This window comes from Chiloscyllium plagiosum, unplaced genomic scaffold, assembly GCF_037043375.1.
Source record: "Chiloscyllium plagiosum isolate Xiang-an unplaced genomic scaffold, Cpla_swu_hap1 HiC_scaffold_20, whole genome shotgun sequence".
NCBI classification, from domain to species: domain Eukaryota; kingdom Metazoa; phylum Chordata; class Chondrichthyes; order Orectolobiformes; family Hemiscylliidae; genus Chiloscyllium; species Chiloscyllium plagiosum.
The window spans coordinates 1,343,015-1,360,961 of NW_028270158.1; the positions used below are offsets into that span (position 1 = coordinate 1,343,015).

A 17,947-nucleotide genomic window follows, 5' to 3' on the forward strand; every position below is an offset into this window, starting at 1 on the left:
TACCCTATTGCCAGGAAAAGTAAAGTTACACAAGAATCATTTATACACTGCACAGGAGCAGAAGAAGTTTAAAATGACATCATGGACATCATGATCTCTCAACACCACAAACCTTAAAGAGAAGTTTTTGCTTATGTGATCCATTCCCTCTTTCAAGAATACAGCCTAGTTCAACAATGAGGAGGAAGTGTAGTCTGAAAGGGCAGAATAGATTCAGTCCAGGTGCTGTTTGGATGGGGCTCCTTATTAATCGCACCCCAGAAATAACCAGAGGAAAACAAATAAACAATCACACTTTTCACATTCACAGATTATTTTTAACCAGAGTTCACATGATTAGAATATTGACACCAGTTAGAACCAACATTGGAAAGTAGATTTTCCATACCTGATCTCTCGTTTCTCTTCAATGCTCATTGTCAACTGTTGGATGGCCTTCATTCTCTCATTGTGTGATAATTTCGCGAGCTCAGCAATAAACCTTACTTTATCTGTGCAGAATCAAATAAAGAATGCTATTTCTTTTTCTTCATCAAATTAGGTTTATACAATTTTTCATTCAGCAGTGGAACTAAATTTTCCGGAGAAACACTATAAATCTGGGATCTTTAAAAGTCAATGTGAAAATTTTGATTATTAATACCAAAAATGTACACACCCTCTCTCTCTTCTTCACTTAGCTCTGCTTCTGGCAAGGAATACTGTGACAAAGTTAAGCCAGCCAAGGATGCTAGACGCTTTGTAACGCCGACAGTTCTACGCCTTTGTGCAGCAGCTGATTAAAAGAAAACACATTTGTATCATGAAGGTATCTCTATAAAATTATTTTATTTATTCGTAACTCTGCCTTTAGTTCATACTCTTGATGTGTTGTATAGTAAATTCACCAGTAATCTGTGGAATGTTCTGTCATTTAATACGATCTAGAGCTCTGTAAATAAATGTAATCATTTTACACACGATTTTTTTGTTTTGCTGTCACCAAGATGAGCATTTCATTTATGTGTGAAAATTAAAAATTGATAATATGCATGTACTGACTACACAGTCGCTGTCCAGCTGAAAGCTGAAAGAATAAGCATCTGTAAATAAACTATCAATTTTTATTAATAGTGCCTTGTCACTGTTATTGATTAATCTAAACAGAAGCTTAAATCTGTCTATTGCAAGATTTAATTGGTCATACCATCCAACAGCAAAGAACCATAACAAGGAGAATCTGACCAGCTTGGATAACCCTTTCACCCCCTCAGCTGCAGGGTTATTTAGCACTGTTGCATTACAAATTATTCACATAGTATCAAAAAGGCATACAATCATAGAATCCCTACAGTGTGGAATTGGGCCATTGGGCCCAATAGGTCGACACCGACCCTCCAAAGAGTATCCCACGCAGAACCATTCCCCTACCCTATTACTTTACATTTCCCCTGATGAATGCATCTAACCTGTACATCCCTGAACACTACGGGCAATTTAGCAATGCTAATTCACCTAACCTGCACATCTTTGGACTGTGAGAGGAAATTAGAGCACCTGCAGGAAACCCACTCAGACACGAAGAGAATGTGGAAATTCCACACAGACAGTCGCTCAAGGCTGGAATCAAACCCTGGTGCCTAGTGCTGTGAGGCATCATGGCTAACCACTGAGCCACCGTACTGCATATTATTTATTTTATAAGGTAAAGTATTAAAATTGGCCTACAAATTATTTGTCAATATGTTCAATTTCTAGTACACATTTCTAAATCCTATATTAAAAACCTAGATTTTCTTGCAAACATGGGGCAAGAGTTGACCACAATTCTAAATTACAGTTAATCATCCACCACAGTCCTTTTGTTCTCTTTACCCTTGGGGTTATTGGTATTTAACAATCTGTCCATCTGTTTCTTGAACATGCACAATGATTGAGCTTACACAACCGTCTAAGTAAAGAACACCAAAGATTCACTACTCTCTCAAGAAATTCCTCATCGCAGTCCTGAATACCTGACCCTTATTCTGTGACGGTGTTCCCCGCTTTTAGACCCCTTGGCCCCAACCAGGAGAAACATCCTTTGTGCATATACCATGGCCAGATCGTTTAGCATTTTTTAAGTTCAAGTAAAATCACCTCTCATTATTTTAAATATCTGAGAATACAGGCAGAGTATCCTCAATCTTGCCTCATTTCATTCCAGGATTACTCCGGCAAATCTGCATTGTATTTTTCTACTGCAAGTAGGTAAAGGGACCTAAATTGCCCACCAAATCTCATGTATGTCTCCCCACTGAAGCACAACATATTTACTTCAATTTTAAAAATCACCTTGCAATCCCTAACTCTATTGCCAACATACCATTCGCTGTAGCTATTCATTATTTTTTAGTAACTTATGAATAAGGACACCCAGGTCCTTTGAGAAATCAAAATTTCCTAATTTCTCATCATTTAAAAAAAACTTATCACATTTTTTGTTGTTAAAGTAGGTAACTTCACACTTTATCTGAATTAAATTCCATCTGCCGTGTTCTTGCTCACTGTCTAAGCTTATCTATATCCCCTTGAAGCTTCTTTGCATCAACCTCCTTCAGTTTTGTGTCATTCATAAACTTGGAAATATTACATACAAATCATTGAGCTAGGACTTAATCTGAGTGAATGCATTACTCCTATTGTGTGTGCTCTATTATTTTTTCCTAACCTCCTGTGTGGGACTATACTAATCCAAATACATCACACCCATTGGTTCACCCTAACCTACACTGTGAGCATCATTCTCACAAAACTCCAACTGGCTTATCAAATATTAATATCTTTCATAAATCCATGTTGACTCAGCCCAATCTGATTATTATTTTCTAATTTCCAATTTCTTTATCCTTGATCAGCCCTTGTACTTTTCATATTATTGGTGTCAAGTTTGTTACTCCTCGTTTTCTCCCTTACTCCTTTCTTAAACAGTGGGGACAAATTTGCAATTTTCTAATCAAGGTACCATTGCAGAATCTACAGAATTTTGGAAGTTAATGACCAACTCATCAAATATCTGTACAGCCGTCTTGTTAAACATTTTGGAATGTGAATCATCAGGTCCAGGGAATTTGTGAACTTTCCATTCCATTAACTTGTGCATTTGTACTTGTTGACTAAAACTGATTTCTTCCACTTCTTAATTTTGACTACTTCCTTGGGCCTGCATGAATTCTGGTACTTTATGTGGTTTTGTATTTTCCTCTAAGAAGACTAATGTGATTTCTCTATCTTCTATTATAACTTTGATAGAGTTAAAACTATTACAACCTCTTCTGTTCTCTGCCTGTTTGGAATCATTTTTGTCTTTGCTAATCTTTGCTGACCTCTAAAAGTCACAACAAACTCCCTGATACTCCAGTTACACCACAACCCAATCCCATGAGAAGCAAAAGGAAAAGACCTACATTCTCGCTGTTAGATCCCCTGAAGAATAGGCCTCAACTGATGCTCATTATGGCCTACAAAGGTTTATAAAATCATGAGGGGTATGAATAGGGTGAATAGGCAAGGTCTTTTGTCTGAGGTGGGGGAGCCTCGAACTGGAGAGCAAAGGTTTCGGATGAGAGGGGAAAGATATAAAATAGACCTAAGGGGCAACTTTTTCACGCAGAAAGTGGTACGTATATGGAATGAGCTGCCAGAGGAAGTGGTGGAGGTTAGTACAACTGCAACATTTAAAAGGCATCTGGATGGGTATATGAATAGGAAGTGTTTAGAGGGTTATGGGCCAGGCGCTGGCAAATGGGACTAGATTGGGTTGGGATATCTGGTCGGCATGGACGGGTTGGACTGAAGGGTCTGTTTCTGTGTTGTACATCTCTGTGACTCAATGACTGTATGATTGGTCAGCTGATTGGGACATGATATGATGAGTAATCTCAGTGGTGACTTAGTCAATACCTAACACACCAACCCCACACATAGCCTGAGAAAGGGAAAATCACAGCCATTAACTTCCTTTGTTCACAATAAGTTTACTCACTTCTCCTGTTGGGGTTTTGTTCACCTGTGGAAGGATTTCCATCGTAATTGTGCAAATAATCCTCTTGAGGCAAAAGTTAACATTCTATTTGCTTTCCTAATTACCTAGGTAAAAACAGATTCTGAATTAGAGTGGTGCTGGAAAAGCACAGCAGTTCAGGCAGCATTCAAGGAGCAGGAAAATCGATGTTTCGGGCAAAAGCTCTTCATCAGGAATACAGCTTTCCTGATGAAGGGCTTTTGCCCGAAACATCAATTTTCCTGCTCCTTGAATGCTGCCTGAACTGCTATGCTTTTCCAGCACCACTCTCATCTAGAATCACCTTTCCTAATTACCTGCCGCACCTGGATGTTAGTCTTCAGTGATTTAATGTTCAGAACACGTAGGTCCCTTTTTGCATCCATACCACGGGATCAATATGGATTTCACCAGTTTCCTCATTTCCCCTCCCCCCACCTTATCCCAGTCCCAAGCCTCCAACTCGGCACCATCTTCCTGACCTGTCCATCACCTTTCCCATCTATCCATTCTACCCTCCCCTCCGACCTATCACCTTCTCCCCCACCTTCATCTACTTATTACATTCCCAGCTACCTTCCCCACAGCCCCACCTCCTCCCATTTATCTCTCAGCCCCCTGGCCCACAAGCCTCATTCCTGATGAAGAGCTGATGCCCAAAACGTCGATTCTCCTGCTCCTCAGATACTGCCTGACCTGCTGTGCTTTCCCAGCGCCATACTCCTGACTCTGATCTCCACCATCTGCAGTCCTCACTTTCTCCTCACTTGATTGATTGATTGTTGTCACATGTACCGAGATAAAGTGAAACATATTGTTTTGCCTATCATAAAGATAGATTGTACTGTACAAAGTGCATTAGGGTAGCAGAACAGAGTGCAAAATACAGCCACAATGAAGGTGCAGAGTGAGAGAAATCAGAATTAACATTTGAGAGACCCATTCAAAAGTCTGATAACAGCAGAGAAGGAGCTATTCTTAAATCTGTGTAAATGTGCATTCAAACTTTCATATCTTCTGCTCAATGGAAGAGGGTGGAAAAGAGTATAACCGGGATGGGAGGCTGGTTTGTGAGATGGGCTGGGCTGTGTTCACAAGTCTTTGTAGTTTCTTGAGGTCTTGGGGAAAAAAACAGTTGCCATACCAAGCTGTGATGCATCTTGATACGATGCTTTCTATAGTGCATCTACAAAGATTGGTCAGAGTCCTTGCGTAATTTCCTTAAGCCTCCTGAGATGTTGTGCTTTCTTGACCATCGTGTCAATGTGGGTGAACCAGGTCAGATTGTTGGTGATCATCACTCTCTGGGACTTGACACATTCAACCATCTCCACTTCAGCACCATTGATGCACTCTGCTACCTGAAGTCAATGACCAGCTCCTTCATTTTGCTGATGTTGTTGGAGAGGTTGTTTCTTTACACCATGCTGCTGAGCACTCAATTTCTTTCGTGCATCATTCCATCTTGATATTGTTTGATATCCAACCTACATAAGTGATGAGTGTCAGCCAACTTGTAAATGGAATTGGGGTAGAATTTGGCCACACAGTCATGAGTGTATAAGGAGTACAGTAAGGGGCTGATTACGCAGAATTGTGGGGCACCAGTGTTGGGGATTATAGTGGAGGAGGTGTTGTTGCTATTCTTACTGACTGCAGTCTATGGGTCAGGAAGTCAAGGATCCAGCTACAGAATGGGGAGCTGAGACCTAGGTCTCGGACTTTAGGGATGTGTTTGTTTGGAATTATGGTGTTGAAGGCAGAACTGTAGTCAATATCCTTGTTATCCAGATGAGTGTAGGGCCAGGAAGATGGCATCTGCTGTGGTTGTGTTGTGCCAATACGTGGATTGGAAGGAATCGAGACAATTTTATCGGCTGGAGTTGATGTGAGCCATGATGAATCTCTCGAAGCATTTCATAATTATGGAGATTAGAACCACCAGGCAGTAGTCGTTGAGGAACGCTGCATGATTTTTCTTGGGCACTGGGATGATGGCTGTTTCCTTGAAGCAGATGGGGACAGCTTTGTGTCATTTGTGAACTTGGGAATATTACATTTGGTCCCCAGTTCCAAAGAGATATATTTTAAAATATCCTTTGTTGCTGCATGCTATTAATTGCTCTACAACCCTTTACATTTGAAAATGTGCCAGATATTTAGTATTGTTAAGGTACTGTTTTAGTACGACATTTATTAATCATTTGAACAGAAGTGGCAGACTATTAAGGATCCTTTACATGGTTTTCATGATTTTATGATTATCTCTGACGGATCATGGAATACAGTAGTACAGCACAGGAACAGGCCTTTTGGCCCACCATGTCTGTACTGACTACGATGCCATTCTGACCTAATCCTATTTGCTTGCACACGGTCCTTATCCCTCTATTCCCTGTCTGTTCATGTGTCTGTTAAATGCCTCGTAAATGTTGCTATTGCCTCTGATTCTACCTCTGCCCCTGGCAGCACATTCCAGGCATCGACCACTCTCTGCAGAATCCAAACTTGCCTTGCACATCTCCTTTAAACATTCCCCCTTTCACCCTAAACCTGAGACCCCTAAAATTTGACATTACCACCCTGGGAACAAGACTCTGACTGTCCACCCTATCCACGCCTCTTATATTTTTATATACTTCTATCGGGTCACCCCTCAGCGTCCAACACTGTAACGAAAGCAATCCAAGTTTGTCCAATCTTTCCTTAAAGCCAATATACTCCAATCCAGGGAATGTTCTGGTAAACCACTTTTTCATCCTCTCCAAATTAGATTAGATTAGATTCTTTACAGTGTGGAAACAGGACCTTCAGCCCAACAAGTCCACACCGACCCTCTGAAGAGTAACCCACCCGACCCATTTCCCTCTGACTAATGCACCTAATACTACAGGCAATGTAGCATGGCCAATTCACCTAACCCCAACATCTTTGGACTGTGGGAGGAAACCAGAGCATCCAGAGGGAGAATGGGCTAACTCCACACACACAGTTGCCCGAGACTGGAATCGATGTGGCGAGCAGAACTGCACACAATGCTCCAGCTACGGCCTAACTAAAATCTTAGATGTCAAAGTGGATGTGGTGGTGCAACGGTCATGTCATTGGGTTAGTAATCCCGAGACCCCAGACTGATGTTTTGGGGGATAGGCTCAAATCCCAACCTGGTGTATCATGAAATTTAAATTCAATGAACCATGGAATTAAAAGCTAGCCTCGCAATGATTGTATCAAGTCACCATAGTCTTAACGGACCATTAGAGAGAGACAACTGGTGGATATTTAACCTGAGGACTACCACATCTCAGGCAAGGGGAGACCTTGTGAAGGAGAGTCCTTCATAGCAATCTCAGATAGGGCAGGAATTGAACCCGTGCTGTTAGCATCACACTGCTTTGTGAGCCAACCATCCAAACTAAACCAACCCCCATGGTGACTGCATAATCTCTGTTGACTCTCATAAAAACCATAATGTCCTTTCAGGAAGGAAATCTACTGTCCTTACCTGATCAGGCCTACATGTGACCCCAAACCCACAGAAAAGTGGGTGACTCTAAACTGCCCTCTCAAATGCAAGCCATTCAAGGGGCAATTAGGGACACACAACAAATGCTGACCCAGTAGCAATACACATACCCCTTAACAAATTAAAAACTAAACACATTTTCATCCCTCTCTCCCCATTCTGAAACTACATGAAAATAAACAGAAGGACTTAAAGGGGAAGCTAGTAGAATCTGTCTACAACAACAACTCAGATTTATATAGCATCTTAATGCAGTGCAAAGTCCAAAGGCTTTTCCCTGGAGCTATGTCAAGCAAAATTCTACACAGAACCACATGAGTAGATACTAGGGTAGGTGACTAAAGACTTTGTTAATGAGGTACATCATAGGAGTGGCTAAAAGGTGAGAAGTAAAGAGGGGGAACATTTAGGGTGGGAATTCCAGAGTCATAGAGTCATACAGCACGGCAACAGACCCTTCAGCCCAACTCATCCTTGCTGACCAAATTTCCCAAACTAAGAGAAACAGTACAGAACAAATTTCTCTTACAGACAGAGTACTGTCACCATTTTGTTGATGATACAGACCTAAGCAGGATAGTCTTGGACAGGCTTAGTGATTGAGCAAGAACTTGGCAGAGAGAATATAATGTGGAAAATTGTGAGGTTAGCGACTTTAGTGGGAGAAACTGATGTGCACAGTATTTCTTAAAAGGTAAGAGAATGGAAAGTACAAAAATTGTAAAGAAACTGGGTTAGGATCTAGATACATACATAGTTGTCAATGGTTGAGCAGTGAAAATCTAGGCTGTGGAAGAGGCTGGAATTTGAAGTGGTCAGAAATATGGGAAAGTAGGAATGAGGGATTTACTGAGATAAGGAGGGATAGAACAGAGAAGACAACAAGGGCAAGAATTTTCAACATTTGTTGCCAGGCTAGGAACCAGAACAGTGAACACAGATTGAGGCAAATGGTATCAGGTATAATTTAGGTAACAGTTTTGAATGAGGTAAAATTTATACACGGTGCAAGATAGTGGCCAGTTAGAAGGGTATCATTGAAAGGTTGATAGAATAAATCAACAAGCGATACCTGCTGATATTGCTACTGGACAAGTCAGGTCCCAGTTGGAAATCTGGCTCGATGAATCATATTTTGTTTTTTTATTCATTTTAACAAAGCGGTCTTTCAGTGAAATACCTTGATGCAGATTTAGTTTTAACAATTAAACAGAAGTTTATTACACAAAATCAATTAAACTATTTACATATAATACAAAAGTTCAAAGATTTTGAAACAAACAGTGAAAGACAATCCCAACTGCAGTCAATTCTCTTATTTATCACATCTGTAGTTTTAATGGCTTCAATTCCCAGTCTTGAGAATCTGATAGTCTCTTCTTTGAATCTTCACACAACTGAGTTTATACTGTCTCAGTTTCAAATAACATTTTCAGCTTTTCACTTATTTCTAGTCTCGGACTTCCAAACTAACTCCTTACATCAAGTTAACTTTTTTTAAATAGTTCTAACTATCTGCCTTCTTCAGGAACAACTGTCTTACATACCCAGCTTTAGCCAAAACTTTTGCATATGTGAACTGAAACTAAAAAGCTTATTCCAAACTATAGATGTTTTCTCTAAACTAGTTTAAAAAAAACTCTAGGTCCTTCAATTTGAAACCTAATGAATAATTGTTTACTGTTCACTCGCGTTTACCGAGGAAATCAAAACACATTTCCTCTCCAGGAAGTAGCTATCTCATATTGTGTTTCAAAAGAAATGACCATGGCTACAAAAATAATAACACTAATCATCAAACCACTACATAGACACAAACGAAACCCACATGCCACTTGTTCGAAATCCAAAAAATACATTAAAATTACACTCCCTGCATTCCACTCAAAGTTCCAAAATTTATTACATGTGAAATCTGGGATCATATGTTATCTATTTATCTATTTGATTGCGCCATAAATCAGTATTTTTTAAGAAGCTGGCAAAATGTAGCTACATAACTTTGACAACTTGCATGTCGACCAGCTGTGCATACTTAAATACTAACATGCAGTTGTGTCTCATAAACTTGATTGATTTTTTGAAGACATGACTGAAAAGATAGATGAGGGCAGAACAGTGGGTATTGTCTACAGGGACTTTAGTAAAGCCGTTGACAAGTAAAGTTAGATCACATGGGATTCAGGGAGAGTTTGCTAATTGGATGCAAAATTTACTTGACGGTAGTAGACACAGGATGGTGGTGGAGGATTGTTTTTTGAACTGTAGTCCTGTGACTACAGTTGGGTTCTGCGGGGAGCAGTGCTGGGTCCACTCTTGTTTATCATTTATATAAATGATTTAGATGAGAATTTAGGAGGGAATTACAACAAAATTGGTGTATAGTGGACAATGAAGATGGTTCTCTAAGGGTACAAAGGGATCTTGATCTGTTGGTCCAATTGCCTGAGGAGTGGCTGATGGAGTTTAATTTGGATAAATGTGAGATATTACATTTTGGTAAGATGAACAAAGGCAGGACTTATACAGTTAGTAGGTAATTTTGTCGAATAGAGAAACCTAGAGGTTCAGGTACATAGTTCTTTGAAACTTGCATCACAGGCAAATAACGTGTTTAGCACACTTGCCTACATTACTCAGAGTTGGGACATCATGTTTGAGGTTGTACTGGCTGTTGGTTAAATGACTTTTTGGAGTACAGTGCAAGGTTCCAGTTGCCCTGCTATAGGAAGGATATAAGTAAATTTGAGTGGGTTCAGAAAAGATTTACAAGGATGTTGCCAGGACTAGAGGGTTCAAGTTATAGGGAGAGATACAGTCATAGAGTCATAGAGACATACAGCACAGAAACAGACCCTTCGGTCCACCCCATCCATGCTGACCAGATATCCCAACCTAATCTAGTCCCATTTGCCAGTACTCAGCCCATATCCCTCCAAACCCTTCCTATTCATATACCCATCCAGATCCCTTTTAAATGTTGCAATTGTACCAGCCTCCACCACATCCTCTGGCAGCTCATTCCATACACACACCACCCTCTGAGTGAAAAAGTTGCCCCTTAGATCTCTTTTATATATTTCCCCTCTCACCCTAAATCTATGCCCTCTAGTTCTGGACTCCCCCACTCCAAGGAAAAGACTTTGTCTATTTATCCTATCCATGATCCTCATGATTTTATAAACATCTATAAGGTCATCCCTCAGCCTGCGACGCTCCAGGGAAAACAACCCCAGCCTATTCAGCTGCTGCCAGCTGGGTCTGTTTTCACTGGAGCGTCAGTGGTTGAGGGGTGGCCTTATAGAGGTTTATAAAATCTTGAGGGGCATAAATAAGCTGGATAGCAAGGATGTTTTCCCTACGATAGATGAATTCAAATCTAGAGGGTACACTTAAAGTGAGAGGAGAAAGATATAAAAGGGATCTTCGGGGCAACTTTTTCACAAAAAGGGTGGTTTGCTGTGGAATGAACTGCCAGAGGAAGTGGTGGATGCAGATACAGTTACAACCTTTGAAAGACATTTGGACAGGTACATGGATTGGAAAGGTTTAGAGGGAAATGGGCCAAGTATAGGCAAGTGGGACTAGTGACAAGTAGGAAACTTAGTTGGCAGAGACAATTTGGACCAAAGGGTCTGTTTACATGCGGTATGGCTCTATGACTCTATAATTTGATGAGAGTGGAAGAGAAGAACAATACGAATTAAAATTAAAAATACTTTCTACAATTATTGTCCAAAATCATTATAGATCTGTAGTGCAGAGATTCTTTTGGTTGCTTTTGCAATGATGAGATTGTCACATGTGTAATTAATGGCACCTGGGGCAAGGACAGAACAGCGTCTGTCCATTCTCACTTTGCCAACATGTGGGGAGTTTATACAAACTTCCAGGGTGGGCAAGCGGTCAGCTGGTTACCTACTTCATGTATTCATGAAGAACTGATTTAAAGATCTCGATATATCTCCAATAACACTTTGGAAAGAACAGGAGAAGAAATTGTCAGTTTCCATGACATTCATCAATAATAAAGCAGAGCAGTCACATGCAGTAGGGAAAAGCTCATCTTCCAGACGGCAAGTAACTGCTGCCAATTCATGTACTACAGAAAGGATAGCAAAGATGATTCTGGATAGAAGCAAGAGTGACAGAGTAGTTGTGATGGGGGTCTTTAACTTTCCAAATATTGACTGGAAATACAATAGTTCGAGTACCTTAGATGGGTCAGTTTTGTCCAGGAGGGTTTCCTGACACACAATGTAGATGGGCCAACAAGGGGCAGGGCCTCATTGTATTTGATACTGAGCAATCAACCCAGCCAGGTGTTAGATTTGGAGGAAGGTGAGCACTTTGGTGACAGTTTGGTTATGTTTACTTTAGTTATGGAAAGGGATAAGTATATAATGCAGGGCAAGTGTTATTGCTGGGGGAAAGGCAATTATGATGCGATTAGGCAAGATTTAGGATGCATAGGATGGGGAAGAAAACTGCAGGGAATAGGCACAATATAAATGTGGAGCTTATTCAAGAACAACTACTGCGTGTCCTTGCTAAGTATGTACCAGTCAGGCAGGGAGGAAGCGAGGGAGCCATGATTTACTAAGGAAGTTGAATATTTTGTCAAGTGGAAGAAGAAGCTTATGTTAGAATGAGACGTGAAGGCTCAGTTAGGGCGCTTGGGAGTTACAAGTTGGCCAGGAAAGACCTAAAGAGAGAGCTAAGAAGAGCCAGAGGGAACAAGAGAAGTCGTTGGCTGATAGGGTGGCATGGTTGCTCAGTGGTTAGCACTGCTGCCTCACAGCACCAGGGTCCCAGGTTCGATTCCAGCCTTGGGTGACTGTCTGTGTGGAGTTTGCACATTCTCCCTGTGTCTGCATGGGTTTGCTCCGGGTACTCCAGTTTCCTCCCGCAGTCCAAAGATGTACAGGTCAGGTGAATTGGCCATGCTAAATTGCCCATAGTGTTAGGTGCATCAGTCAGAGGGGAAACGGGTTTGGTTGGGTTGCTCTTCAGAGGGTCAGTGTGGACTGGTTGGGCCAAAGTGCCTGTTTCCACACTATAGAGAATCTAAGTTAATAAGGGCGGCATGGTTAGCATTGCTGCCTCATGATGCCAAGAACCCAGGTTCAATTCCCGTCTCGGGCAACTGTCTGTGTGGAGTTTGAACGTACTCCATATGTCTGTGTGGGTTTCTTCCGGGTGCTCCAGTTTCCTCCCACAATCCAAAGATGTGCAGGTTAGGTGAATTGGCCATGCTAAATTGCCTGTAGTGTTAGGTGAAGGGGTAAATGTCGGGGAATGGGTCTGGTTGGGTTGCTCTTCAGAGGGTCGGTATGGACTGGTTGGGCTGAAGGGCCTGTTTCCACACTGTAGGGAATCTAATCTAATCTAATCTAAAACACTAAATCTTTCTACAGATATATCAGGAATAAAAGAATGACTAAAAAAAGATTAGGGCCAATTAAAGGTAGTAGTGGGAAGTTGTGCGTGGAGTCCAAGGAGATAGGGGAAGTGTTGAATGAATATTTTAATTCAGTGTTCACACTGGGAAAAGACAATGTTGTCGATGAGAATATTGAGATACAGGCTACTAGACCAGATGGGATTGAGGTTCACCAGGAGGAGGTGTTAGCAATTGTGGAAAGTGTGAAAATAGATAAGCCCCCTGGGCCGGATGGGATTTATCCTTGGATTCTCTGGGAAGCCAGGGAGGAGATTGCAGAGTCTTTGGCTTTGATCTTTATGTCGTCATTGTCTACAGGAATAGTGCCAGAAGACTGGAGGATAGCAAATGTGGTTCCCTTCCTCACGAAGGGGTATAGAGACAATCCTGGTAATTATAGGCAGTGAGCCTTACTCCAGTTGTGGGTTAAGTGTTGGAAAAGGTTAAAAGAAATATGACTTATGATCATCTAGAAAGGAATACATTGATTAGAGATAGTCAACATGGTTTTGCCTCACAAACTTTATTGAGTTCTTTGAGCAAGTGACCAAACAGGTGGATGAGGGTAAAGGGGTTGATGTGGTGTATATGGATTTCAGTAATGCGTTTGATAAGGTTCCCCACAGTAGGCATTTGCTGAAAATACGGAGGCATTAGATTGAGGGTGAGAGTGGTTTGGATCAGAAATTGGCTAGCTGAAAGAAGACAGAGGGTGGTTGTTGATGGGAAATACTCATCCTGGAGTCCAGTTACTAGTGGTGTACTGCAAAGATCTGTTTTGGGAACACTGTTGTTTGTCATTTTTATAAATGACCTGGATGAGGACACAGAAGGATGGGTATTTGGGGATGACATTAAGGTTGGTGGAGTTATGGAAAATGCTGAAGGATGTTGCAGGTTACAAAGAGACATAGATAAGCTGCAGAGCTGGGCTGAGAAGTGGCAAATGGAGTTTAATGTGGAAAAGTGTGAGGTGATTCACTTTGGAAATAGCGACAGGAACAGAGTATTGGACTAATGTTAAGATTCTTGGTAGTGTAGATGAGCAGAGAGATCTTGGTGTCCATATACATGGATCCCTGAAAGTTGCCACCCAGGTTGATAGGTTTGTTAAGAAGGCATCCGGTGTGTTAGCTTTTATTAGTAGAGGGATTGAGTTTCAGAGCCATGAGTTGTACAAAACTCTGGTGTGGCCGCATTTGGAGCATTGTGTCCAGTTCTGGTCACCACATTATAGGAAGCTTTGGAAAGGGTTCAGAGGAGATTTACTAGGATATTGCCTGGTATGGAGGAAAGGTCTTAGGAGGAAGGACTGAGGGACTTCAGGCTGTTTTCATTAGAGAGAAGGTTGAGAGGTGACTTAATTGAGATGTATTAGATAATCAGAGGGTTAGATAGGGTGGACAGGGAGAGCTTTTTTCCTCAGATGGTGACAGCTAGCACAAGGGGACATAGCTTTAAACTGAGGGGTGATAGATGGACAACAGATGTCAGAGGTAGTTTCTTTACTCAGAGAGTAGTAGGGGGGGGGGTGAAACACACTGCCTGCAACAGGAGTAGACTCACCAAGTTTAGGGGCATTTAAATGGTCATTGGATAAACATATGGACGTGACTGGAAAATGGAATGAGCTTCAGATTGGTTTCACAGGTCAGTCCAACATTGAGGAGCGAAGAGCCTGTACTATGCTGTCATGTTCTATGTTCTAATCTCAGTTTTTGGGAGCACTTCCTGGACCTGTCTGCGAACCTTGGGTAGTTCTTCTCTCAGTCTTAGCCTGATGTTGCTGCCTTCTGTGCTGATCACCTGTCACTCTGTCTCTCGCTCTGTCCGCAGCCCAATCCTATTGTTGAAGGTGCTGACTGTTTTCTAACATATTATTTCTGTGTGAACATCAGCCCAAACTCAATAGACAAGTACTCTCATCAGAGTGTGTCCTACAAAGAACTGAGAAACGAGCTGTGAGCACCATACTTTTGGGTCTCCTCAGCAGGAGATGAACGCTGGGATCCACTAACAGAGGCTGCGGCTCTAGGGACCCACTGTGCTCAGGTTAGGAAGGGGATGATCAGGTCAGGAATGGGGCTGGGACTGTGGTCCAAGCCAGGAGCAAGACCAGGACCTATGATTTCTGTCCCTGTCCCTGTTCCTGAGCTTCAATTATCACAAGAAATTGCAATTATATATGCTAAACATAGTCAAATCATTTTTAAAATTCCGGTATGGTGCAAAATTCAGGTAAAAGCAGGTGACTGGAGATCGAGAGAAATGTGCTCCCTACAAAAGGGTGGCCACACAAGGAGCATATTTCCATTTGCTGATTAGAATTTCTGGAGTTCCGACTGAAAATGCTTGGAACACTACACAAGCACTGTGGGAAAGTTCCCTAATCTAAATACTTCAATGGCCACAAAACCTTTGCACCACAGTCTGCATATCAAAGGAATAGTTGCTTTCATCGCGATGTATTAAAGACATTTGGAAGGCTAAAGCTCCTGGATCTCTGACCCTGATAAGGCTAATCCACCTCACATCTTATTTCTTTTTGCTGTGAAAGAGTTTCAATATAAATTTACAAAAGTACAGCAAGGGAACAGGCCCTTCGGCCCTCCAAGCCTGTGACAATCATCATGCCCGAACTAAAGTAAAAAACAAACCTTCTGCCTTTATTCGGTCCATGTGCCTCTATTTCCTCCCGAATCATGTAACCATCCAGACGCTTCTTAAATGTCGCCAGTGTGCCTAATTCCACCACCCACTCTGGCAGTGTGTTCCAGGCTCATACCACTCCCTGTGTGAAAAGCTTCCCTCGCACATCTCCCTTAAACTTTCCCCCTCTCACCTTGAATCTGTGTCCCCTTGTAATTGAAACTTCAATTCTGGAAAAAAGCCTCTTACTATCCACCTTATCTAAGCCTCTCATAGTTTTGTAGGCCTCTACTGGGTTTCCTATCAATCGTCGACGTTCCTGTGAAAACAATCGGAGACATTTTAACCTTTCCTCATAGCTAGTGCCCTCAAGACCAGGCAACATCCTGGTGAAACCGTTTTTGTACACTCTCCAAAGCTTACACATCCTTCTGATAGTGTGGCGACCAAAACTGCACACAATACTCGAAATTCAGCCCGATAAGGGTATCATGTAGCTGCAGCATGGTTTGTCAAGTCTGGTACTCCATGCCCCAGCCAATGAGGGCAAACATGCCATCTGTCTTCTTTACAAATGGATATGGATAGTTAGGTGAACAAGACAAACTTTGATGGATTCAGACTAACCTGGATAGCTGTAAGGTTAAACTTTGGTCAGAAGAATAAAAAGATAGGATGGAGTGGAACTTCAAACTGTTTTGGTTTAGCGGAATCTGGGTCAACACGTGCATGAATCACAGAAACTCAGCCTGCAGGTGCAGCAGGTAATCACAGAAACCGAGACTGCAGGTACAGCGGGTAATCACAGAAACCGAGACGGCAGGTACAGCAGGTAATCACAGAAACCGAGACTGCAGATACAGCAGGTAATCACAGAAACCGAGACTGCAGGTACAGCAGGTAATCACAGAAACCGAGACTGCAGGTACAGCAGGTAATCACAGAAACCGAGACGGCAGATACAGCAGGTAATCACAGAAACCGAGACTGCAGATACAGCAGGTAATCACAGAAACCCAGTCTGCAGGTACAGCAGGTAATCACAGAAACCGAGTCTGCAGATACAGCAGGTAATCACAGAAACCGAGACTGCAGGTACAGCAGGTAATCACAGAAACCGAGACTGCAGATACAGCAGGTAATCACAGAAACCGAGACTGCAGATACAGCAGGTAATCACAGAAACCCAGTCTGCAGGTACAGCAGATAATCACAGAAACCGAGACTGCAGATACAGCAGGTAATCACAGAAACCAAGACTGCAGGTACAGCAGGTAATCACAGAAACCCAGTCTGCAGGTGCAGCAGGTAATCACAGAAACCCAGCCTGCAGGTACAGCAGGTAATCACAGAAACCCAGCCTGCAGGTACAGCAGGTAATCACAGAAACCGAGACTGCAGATACAGCAGGTAATCACAGAAACCGAGACTGCAGGTACAGCAGGTAATCACAGAAACCCAGTCTGCAGGTACAGCAGGTAATCACAGAAACCCAGCCTGCAGGTACAGCAGGTAATCACAGAAACTGAGACTGCAGGTACAGCAGGTAATCACAGAAACCCAGTCTGCAGGTACAGCAGGTAATCACAGAAACCCAGCCTGCAGGTACAGCAGGTAATCACAGAAACCCAGTCTGCAGGTACAGCAGGTAATCACAGAAACCCAGCCTGCAGGTACAGCAGGTAATCACAGAAACCCAGCATGCAGGTACAGCAGGTAATCACAGAAACCGAGACTGCAGATACAGCAGGTAATCACAGAAACCGAGACTGCAGGTGCAGCAGGTAATCACAGAAACCCAGACTGCAGGTACAGCGGGTAATCACAGAAACCCAGACTGCAGGTACAGCAGGTAATCACAGAAACCGAGACTGCAGATACAGCAGGTAATCACAGAAACCCAGACTGCAGGTACAGAAGGTAATCACAGAAACCGAGACTGCAGGTGCAGCGGGTAATCACAGAAACCCAGCCTGCAGGTACAGCAGGTAATCACAGAAACCGAGACTGCAGATACAGCAGGTAATCACAGAAACCCAGACTGCAGGTACAGAAGGTAATCACAGAAACCGAGACTGCAGGTACAGCGGGTAATCATAGAAACCCAGACTGCAGGTACAGCAGGTAATCACAGAAACCGAGACTGCAGATACAGCAGCTAATCACAGAAACCCAGACTGCAGGTACAGAAGGTAATCACAGAAACCGAGACTGCAGGTACAGCAGGTAATCACAGAAACCGAGACTGCAGGTACAGCAGGTAATCACAGAAACTGAGACGGCAGATACAGCAGGTAATCACAGAAAC

General features: G+C 42.4%; 1 protein-coding gene across 5 annotated transcripts in view; it reads right to left on the reverse strand.

Moving 5' to 3' along the window:
* tmc5 (transmembrane channel like 5) overlaps window positions 1-17,947 on the reverse strand; it is a 261,115-nt gene that overhangs the window by 116,567 nt on the left and 126,601 nt on the right. For all 5 annotated transcript variants that reach the window (XM_087998078.1, XM_087998077.1, XM_087998074.1 and 2 more), the window contains 2 exons: window positions 659-775; window positions 389-491 (listed from right to left, as the gene is read on the reverse strand). In XM_087998078.1, coding sequence (XP_087854204.1) covers window positions 389-491; window positions 659-775 — 220 coding nt within the window. The remainder of the gene's footprint in view (window positions 1-388; window positions 492-658; window positions 776-17,947) is intronic.